This window comes from Gossypium hirsutum, chromosome D07 (genome assembly GCF_007990345.1).
Source record: "Gossypium hirsutum isolate 1008001.06 chromosome D07, Gossypium_hirsutum_v2.1, whole genome shotgun sequence".
In the NCBI taxonomy this organism is placed as follows: domain Eukaryota; kingdom Viridiplantae; phylum Streptophyta; class Magnoliopsida; order Malvales; family Malvaceae; genus Gossypium; species Gossypium hirsutum.
The window spans coordinates 33,927,493-33,937,011 of NC_053443.1; the positions used below are offsets into that span (position 1 = coordinate 33,927,493).

Consider the following 9,519-nt stretch of genomic DNA (forward strand, 5'->3'; position numbering starts at 1 on the left):
AAAAAGTTTTTTTAAATATTCCAAATATCAAAAAATATTTTATATGAAATCATTCAAACACTAACATATATTGATTTTTTTAAATATAATCAATTTCCAAAAATTATTTTCGTTTAAGCCACACAAATATGTTTCATATTACCAAAAAAATTATATGAATAAATTATTTATTTTACAATAATTTAATTTTTACCTTAAAAAAATTTCAATTATTTTTATTTTTATTGCAATATCTAATATAAATTTGAACAGTTCAGATATTTGTCAGGAGTGTCTGTTTTTATATGGTAAAAAATAATTACCGTTGGGTAAGTAAGCCTTTTGCCTAAAGTAAAGGAAGCATCTTAAACAAGTTTTGGAAAAATAAAAGAAATTTTATGTCACTCACTCAGGAAAAGTGAAAAAGAAAAAAAGAAAAAAAAAGGCAAATTGTTTTTCTTTTCCCCAAAAAGAAAAAGAGAAAAAGGCAAAAATTAATAAAAAAAGATTCGCTTTCTTAGTCTGGCAATCGAAAGACGGCTCTCCATTTCCATGTCTATCCCTTTTGCAAGAATTCATCCCTTCTCGCCTTCCTCCTCTCTAATTATATTTTCTACATACTTTTAATTTCGTAATTTGCTTCAGAAATAAATAAGATTTCAATTCCGCAATTCCAACGTTAGATTTCGAAACAAACAAACAAGAGCTAGTAGCTTTTTACTTTTGTAATGGCTGCGAGTGCGAATCCGACGGGGAATAATCAGGAAGCTTCGTCGAGCCAGAAGGTGACGGCTCCTCCTCCACCAGCCAATGGCGTTTCCGTTAATTCCAACAGCAGCGGGGGCAATACCTCCGCCGCCGTCTCTGCTGATACTAAGTCTGCGTTGAGGCACAACCCTGGCATCTCCGTCGACTGGACGTCTGATGAACAATCGATGCTCGAAGATTTGCTCGCTAAGTAACTCCCTTTCCACTTTTCTCACTTCAATTTTCATTTCTGCAACTTGTACTCACCGTTTTTTCTATTTCCAACTCTCTCTCTCTCTCTCTCTCTCTCTCTCTCTCTCTTTTAATTCGGAAATATTATTTATCTTATCTTCAAATCTTTTAGGATAAGAAAAAAGTTAGTTCAGGTTGGTTAAGACATCAATAGCAGATTCTTGATGTCAATTTTCAACTTTTATTATGTAAAGTGAATTACTGTCTTTGTTGACATGAGAACCTTTTTAGTTCCACTGAGTACGCATTTGCGGCCTTATTATTTGTTTAAGTTTAAGGAAACTGAAGTGATAATGTTTTTTTTTTTATCTCTTTATTTCTGTGTTTCTCAGTTGTATCTCGTTGTATCTATTTATGTATTAGTTTCCCTTGATGAATGCTAAATTCCGTTGAGAACACAAGTTATGTATTTCAAATATGTACTAATAATATTGCGTTTGCAGGTATGCCTCTGATTCAACCATAGTTCGATATGCTAAGATCGCAATGCAGTTAAAAGACAAAACCGTTCGGGATGTGGCACTGCGTTGTAGATGGATGACTGTAAGTTGGTCATTTCGAAGTTTATGTTATTGGAACTTTGACACCATTATTAATTAAATTATTTATTCTTTGGGTGAAAACAGCTTGAAAGAATTCATGATATGCATAACTTCTTAACTTGTTCTCCTTCAAAGCAGTTTATATGGTTATAACTTCAATAAATTGACTATTTTGGATCAAACATTTCATTTTACCTGAACCTTGATAGCTTTGGTCTAAAAACTCTTTGTCCAAGAATTGCATTTGTTTACTAAATTTTGCTTCATTTTAACATCTGTCGCTTTAAATGATAATTTTTATGGTGGAATAGTTTACAGCTTAAAGTGCTGTTGTAATAGATTTTCTTGTGTTTTTCACTTGGTACAAGTAAACATGCGTGTAATTGTGCAGTCTATTTGAATCATAACTTATCTGAATCTGTTTGCAGAAAAAGGAAAATGGCAAACGAAGGAAAGATGATCATAATACAGCAAGGAAAAATAAAGACAGAAGGGTATGCTTTTTAAAGTTTTTATGCTAGTACAATTGATGCAATGTTTTTCTCCCATGCTTTATGTTTCTAAATTGGATCCTTGAAGCATGTTTTCTGAAGAAAATTCAGTTCCCATGATTGTTTCCTAAATGAAGTTGCCTAGCCTGTGTGTTAGCGTCAGTAGTTTTTACTATTGTCACAGTTTTTACCTATGACCGATGATGCCATGTTTAAGCACTCTTGACTTGACTGTTGCTTGAAATGAATATATGTCTAGCGTCTACCATTCATTTCTGTGGTTGTTGTACTCTCATCATTCTCCATTAAACATGCATATTAAAATTCTTGAATAAGGTCTGCCATAAAAGATACCTCAAGCTGGAGGGCAACTAGATAAAAAAATCAAGGTTACATAAATGGAAATTCCCATTATATCCCAGGTGTATGTTTAATTAACTAAAAGATTTATCAAGCATGTCTCAGGCATAATTAGATGTGGTTGAAAGTTGAATTATGCCCGTTGTTGTTTAAGCTCAGGTGGGTGAAGGGACTTCACCTTCTCTTTAAAAGCTTCCTCAGCCCTCTTAGTTAGGCAGTTCTTCTATTTGCATCTTAGTTCTTTATTTAGGGAGGTTGCTTCATCTCCTGAAAACTCAAGTTGATAAGGACATTGTTTACAGGAAAAGGGTACAGACTCTTCTGCAAAGTCTACATCTCATCTACCAACTAGGCCTAATGGTCCTTCATATGCTCCACCGGTGATCCCTATGGACAATGATGATGGCATCCCATACAAAGGTTTGAGCTGAACTTTTTATTCCTATGGACAATGCTTATTTTTAGAATATATCAAATTTTATCAAGCTTAGAACTTGACTAGTACACAGGTTTATTTGGAGCTGACAAGGGTCAGTGACCATGTAGATCATAAATCTTAGGACGTGTCTAAAATTGGCCAATGGAAGTATGGAAAACGGAAAGAGGATAGGATAGATTAGAGGGAACTTTATTTAAGATGTCAATATGGTCATCTTGCTCTCTATACGCTTTTATAATTTGAATCATGTCTTTTCAGCTATCGGTGGTGTGACAGGAGACCTACTGGAACAAACTGCTCAAATGTTTAATCAAATATCTGCAAATTTTTCATCTTTCCAGGTGAAATATTTGATTTGAATACAATTTCCTTCATAATTGTATACCTGTGTACATCTGCTCTGACTTTCTTCTGATCTGTTACTTTCTAATTTTGCATTCATTAATGCTGCTGCTGCTGCTGCTGCTTCATTTTGCTTTAAGTGGCCATCTTTCTCTTTCAACTCTCAAGGTTTATGCGTTGTCAAGTTGTATTCATAGGAGTTGATATCTTTCTATTATTCTAAGTATAATATTTTCCCACTGGACCTGTTTGTATCAGGTCTTTGGTGGTTTGAGTGAAAGTAGCAACGTGTTAAAAATTGGAATAAAAAAAGAATGAAAGATCAAATAGTGAACCAAAAAAAATTCAATTTTATCAGAAGGCACCGATACTCTGATTCTGTAGATGTAACTAATACTTTGTATGCCATTCTCATGCATGCAAAGACAGCTGTCCCATTATTAGACATCACTTTTCAATTTCATTTATTACTCAGATTCTTCAATATTTAATATTATCTGTTATTTTTTTGCCACCTAATAAGTTGATGACAGTTTACTGTCTAAAGGTTCTGTATGAAAAATGAAGGTTATTTGATGATTACAACCATCTGTTTGGTTGGCCTTATTATCATACTGTTGTAGGTTTGGACGCCGCTGTTTCCCTAGTATCTTCATATTCTTTCTTTATTGATTGTTATTATTCTTTTTTTCATGCAGATACATGATAATATTAATCTCTTATGCAAAGCACGGGACAATATCCTCACAATCTTGAATGAGTATGTTATTTCCTCTATGCTCTCTGTTACGTGTCGTCCAAATTAGATATAGTTGCATATTTATTGCATGATTGCAAGTTTGTAATAGAAAACTAAAGATCATGTTAAAGTTGGAGAAGTGAAAACAGGGGCGTATTTAGGGGGGCAGGGAGGGACCTTGGCCTCCCAAAAATGAAAAAAATTCTTTTTAGTCCCTTCAAAATGATGAAATTATAAATTAATAAATAATAAAATTATGGTTTGACATCTTAAAATTTGGCCTCTCCTAAAAAATTTCTGAATTTGCCCGTGTGAAAATAAGGAAGACAAATGATCCTACAACTGGCCAATCCAAAGCAAATGATGTGAAAAAGTTCTGTCGAGGGTGTAGTTGGTGTTTTAGCTCCTGAACCATTTTCTGGTAGCAATTCTGCAGTACTTTTCATTGTGCTCCATCATTATACCATAAAATTTACCCGCCACTAAGGCTTGCTTGGTATGAAGGATGGAATGGAGTGAGGATGATAACTTTGTTAATCAAATGTTTCAATTTCATAACCACTTTCCTCCTTTGTAGCTTAACTGTCAGAATAACTAAGCTTTATGAATCTTAACCCTTTGATTAATAGCCTTTTCCTATAAATCACCTGGTCTTGTTGCAAGATAGATTTGGCTTGTCTAATATGAAGTTATGATGATTGCCCTCAACTCTGTTACGTCTTTGCTGAATAAAATTGACAACCACTGATGTATGAAAATATTCAGATTTATGTGAAGATTCTGAAAGTAAAATTGATTAACAACTCAAATACTTGGGTGTACCTCGGCTTTGATGTCTAGATGCATGTGTCATTGTCATTAAGATCCTTTGTTCAAGGGCTACCAGAAATCAAATGCTTGGGGGGACTTGCTAGATCTAATAAAAATTGTGTGAGCTATTGCCTTTGGGTGGCAATTGTTTCGATTGGCTCAATTCAAGGGAAATATAAGAGAAATCCTTGAAGCATATAATTTCATCTTGGTCTGCTTTGTGCAAGAGACTAATCTGAAATGAAAATTTTATTTCCCTCAATGTTGATGTTATGCATATCCCTTGCATAAAGAGATACTCAGATTTGGGGTACCTTAGATATGGGTACGAGTCTGGGTATGCTCATTTTTTCTAAGTTTTTCCATATGTGTGGATGATCATACCATTATTCTTGTGTCCAAGTATTTGTCATACATGGGTGCTCTAGAGAAACTGAAGAGTCCGGGTAACATAGAAAAAAAAAAGCTTTAGTGAATTTGGAGGTATTCATTATTATTGCATGCTATCGTGTATAAAGATACGCGAAATTGTTTCGTTTGATTAGTAGGAAATTTCGTTAGCTAAGGTGTCAAGAATTGAGAAATTTCATCAGTTGTCTGTGAACTTGTTCTTCACATCAGGATTATTATAGCTCATTGCGTCCGAAAATATATAGCAATTTACACGAAATGTCTTCTGTACATTAATTAACATGGACGAGTCATCTGCAGCTTGAATGACCAGCCCGAGGTGATGAAACAAATGCCTCCACTTCCTGTCAAGGTAAATGAAGAACTGGCCAACAACATCCTTCCTCAGTCGTCCAATGCAATGAAATCATGACCCAGGGCTTACTGATGATACTTCTGACCATTTGTCTTGAGCTAGGATACTCAACACCGAGCTTCTGAAATACATTCGGGTTTAAGTCAGTTGAGATGAAGTAATTTTTTTGATGCGTGTTATTTCTTTATAAATTAGAATGTGACAAATTTCATTTCTTCATGATTAAATTGTAAGAACTATAATAGTTGATGTAGCTTGTGAATATTTAGTTTTGTAGAAGGAAACTGTCTGTATAATCATTGAACAAATGTTGACCGTAGTTGCATTTCAATGCGAAGAGATAAGATGTTTTAGTTGCTTGCCTATACTAGTACCCGCAGTTATGGATTATTGTTAGCGATCCTACGGATAGAAAAAGACTGAGCTGGAAATGATACGAGGTACAATTAGTAGTTATTTAAAATAGCGACGTCAAAGTTGCATTTTTTAGTTTACTTGCTGCCGGACAGCAACAGTGATCATCACCACCCTCAACTAGTGTTCTAAAAATCGGCTGACTCATGCACATTTTTGAGCTACCAACCAACCTTGCAGGAACGACCTCGCCTGATACACAACAGATTCCGGCATCATTCTAAAAGCAGATTGGGACTCAACATCTAGCAAATCCCAAACAACTTTGGCATGTGAACAACAAAAAAGAACACGATCAATGTCCTTTTCTGACTGTTGACACCTAAAGCAGAGAGAATCAACTTGGATTCCACGATGAAAAAACTTACTATTGCACGGAAAAACCCACACAAGCAACGCCAAAGATAAACCTTTATTTTAGCTGGCAACACTTCATTCCACAACGCTTTCCAAGGACCATCGGCAAAAAAATCATCATAAGTTGTGAATATACCCAAAGCGACTTTATAAGAAAATTTCACCGTATAATGACCATCTGGGGAGAAATGCCAAACTAACCGATCAACCCCCGTAGACCAACTGATCAGCATACGAAGCACACAGTCAGCATCTTATGGGGTAAGGAGTCCCTCAACCATATCTGTATCCAATGCACCACTGTTAGAGTGGATTAAACCATTGACTTCCAGATGTTCACAACCCTCAATTGGAGTAGAATTAATAAATAAAAAATTATCATTGTCACTAATCCACGAATCATTGTGCACCTCAATCGCCCTTGCATCACCAACTCTGCATCTAACCCCTTTAGAAAGCACCTTAATAGCCTTATGAATACTTTTCCAAAAGAAAGGAGGAGAATTACCTTCCAATTCATCAAGAAACCCACAATTTAGGAAATATCTAGCTTTGTAAATTCTACTAGAAAGAGACTCAGGCATTGAAAGGAATTGCCAACCTTGCTTCTCGAGTTGTGAAAACCCAATCTACCAAATTGTTTAGGAACACAAAACCTATCCCAATAAGCCTAGTGAATTTTCCGCCCATCATTATCAAAACCCCACCAAAAAGATCTCATCATCTTCAGTAGGTCATCACAAGCATTATGAGGTAGTAAAAACACATTCTGACTATAGACTACGCCTGAGCCACCGTTTTAAGCACAACTTCCTTACTTGCACTAGAGAGAACTATTTTTCTAGCTGTGGATACACTTGCTCAATGCTCCTTTAGGAAAGCAAAAACTTGCTTTCTTTTACGCCCAGTAAGTGACGAAAGTCCCAAATAACGACCATGATTAAGAGGCATTGAAACACCAAGAATAGAGCAAATTCTCTAACGGCCTTGTTGCTTGGTATTAGAACTAAACATAATTCCAGACTCAAAGAAATTAATGGCCTACCCAGAAGCTTCATTGTAACATAACAAAGACCCCTTCACCACCTTAGCTTCTGTCTCCATAGCACGAAAAAAGAAGAAACTATCATCTGTAAAAAGCAGATGTGACAATGTAGGACTCCCCTAAAAATAGAGAGTCCATGAATATCCACTCATCTCTCTGAGTTCATCATCAAATAACTTGGCCCCTCAGTGCACAGAATGAAAAGATACAGTGATAATGGATCACCCTGACAGAGGCCTCGTTTGGGAGAAATTGGTCCCAACTCAGTGCCATTAAACAAAATGATATAGTTGACCGAGGGAACACAAAGCGTCATCCAATCTACTCATCTGTAATGAAACCCAGCCTTTCCAAAATATAATGAAGAAAGATCCAATCCACCATGTCATAGGCTTTACTAATGTCAACTTTTAAAGCGATCTCCCCCATCAAATCTCACCCTTTATTCTTCATGTGATGAATGGTTTCAAAAGCAACTGTCACATTATCAGTAATGAGATGACTTGGAACAAAAGCAAATTAAGACCGAGAAATGAATCGAGGTAACAAGATCTTCAGACAATTCGTAAGAACCTTCACCACCAGTTTATAAACAATGTTACAAAGCGCAATCAACCTCAAATCTTTCATAGATGTCGGCTTCTGATTTTTCGGAATTAAAACTATAATGGAATCATTAATCTAAGGGGGGAGGGGGGGAAGCAGCTACATTCAGCCATTCACAACACTCTGTAAAAATCTCCTCACCAATAATATGCTAGCACTTCTGATAGAATGCAACATTTATACCGTCGGCCCGAGAGCTTTATCTGGATGCATTTCAAACAACACCGGTTTAAACTACTCAGTAGTAAAAGGAGAAAGAAGAGCATTATTATCAGAGTCCGTACCACGAGAATCAAAATCAGAAAAAGCATCAAACTGCAAGCTAGCCGAAACCAAAAAAGGAGAAGTAAAATAACTAAGAACAATGAAATGCATGCCTGCCTCATCAGTACATTGCTGACCCACATCATCATAAAGCATAGAAATATGATTTAACCATTTTCTTTTACTCACCCAAGCATGGAAAAACTTTAGCTCGCTGTTTCTAAAACACCTCTTGAGCAAGCAAAATATTTAAGTCAAAACATAACTTTAGAACCTCATCATCAGTATTCCCTACAGAATATGACCGGAAAAGTTCCTCCTTAACAACCTTAATACAAGAAATGAAATTTCCTCCCAACTTGTACCTCCATTAAGAAAGAGAAATAACACAATTACTTAACTTGGCAGAAACAGACCCATTCGACACCATAAACCAAGCATCTGCAATGACATCAAAAAAACCAGTTTCACTAAGCCAAAACTTCTCAAACTTGAAGCGCTGAACTCTTGGGGTTGAAAACCTAGCTTTCACCACTAATTTAATAGGTGAGTGATACGAAGTGGGACACACAAGACTATAAAGCTTATGGAATGGATAGCGTTGAACCCACGCGTCATTTACAAAAGCCCTATTAAGCCTTTCCATGACAAAAGAACTGGTTCCCCTACCCCATTCCCAAGTAAAAGAGGAACCTCTAAAAGATTACAGTCTGAAACACAATCACGAAAACCATCGAGCCAAACAGTAAGGTAAACTGCACCACCTTTCTTATCATTAATTGACAAAAGATTATTGAAATCCCCAAAGCACATCCATGGAAGAGAATTAAGGGACGCCAAATGTCTTAGCAAAGCCCAAGAACCACGCTTCCTACTCAACTCCGGAAAACCATAGAAACCAGTAAGCCTCTATTTAAAACCATTGTGTAACTCAACAAGAGCATCAATGTGATTCTAAGAATACCCGAAAATAGAAATATTAAAAGTCGAATTCCAAAATAATGCAAGTACGCCACTACGACCAAGACGGTCTACACAAACAGTAACCAAAAAGTAAAGAAAAGCACAATTCTTCAATTTTATTATAATGAACTAAAGTCTCAGATAAAAACAAAATACTGGGTTTATTAGAATGAACAAGCTCCCTGACAGTGAGTACCGCACGGGGATTACCCAGTCCCCGGCAGTTCCAAGCAATACAAATCATGGCTTCCGATGGGTCTCCTCTAAGAGACCGACCGATACAGTAGTTTGAGTAAAGCAAGAGCTGCCCCAAATAGTAGTAAGCTGGGCTGTATCATTTGAAGAAACATGCTGAGCTGAAACATTAGAATCGACCCTATACTTTTTCTTTTCTTTTTTTTCT

At 36.1% G+C, this 9,519-nt stretch overlaps 1 protein-coding gene across 2 annotated transcripts; it reads left to right on the forward strand.

The window, feature by feature from the left end:
• The first annotated feature begins 360 nt into the window (after positions 1-360).
• LOC107954725 (uncharacterized) lies at positions 361-5,832 on the forward strand. Of its 2 annotated transcripts, XR_001699663.2 has the most exons (8): positions 361-937; positions 1,422-1,521; positions 1,949-2,014; positions 2,674-2,791; positions 3,069-3,151; positions 3,293-3,320; positions 3,851-3,912; positions 5,413-5,506. XR_001699663.2 is itself a non-coding variant. In XM_016890374.2 (7 exons), exons 1-7 carry the CDS (start codon positions 708-710, stop codon positions 5,522-5,524), a joined length of 771 nt encoding a protein of 256 aa, XP_016745863.1. In that variant the 5' UTR covers positions 378-707; the 3' UTR covers positions 5,525-5,832. The 2 variants fall into 2 exon arrangements, 1 of the variants encoding a protein (XP_016745863.1); XM_016890374.2 differs by lacking the exon at positions 3,293-3,320 and having other exon boundaries at positions 378-937; positions 5,413-5,832.
• The last annotated feature ends 3,687 nt before the right edge of the window (positions 5,833-9,519 follow it).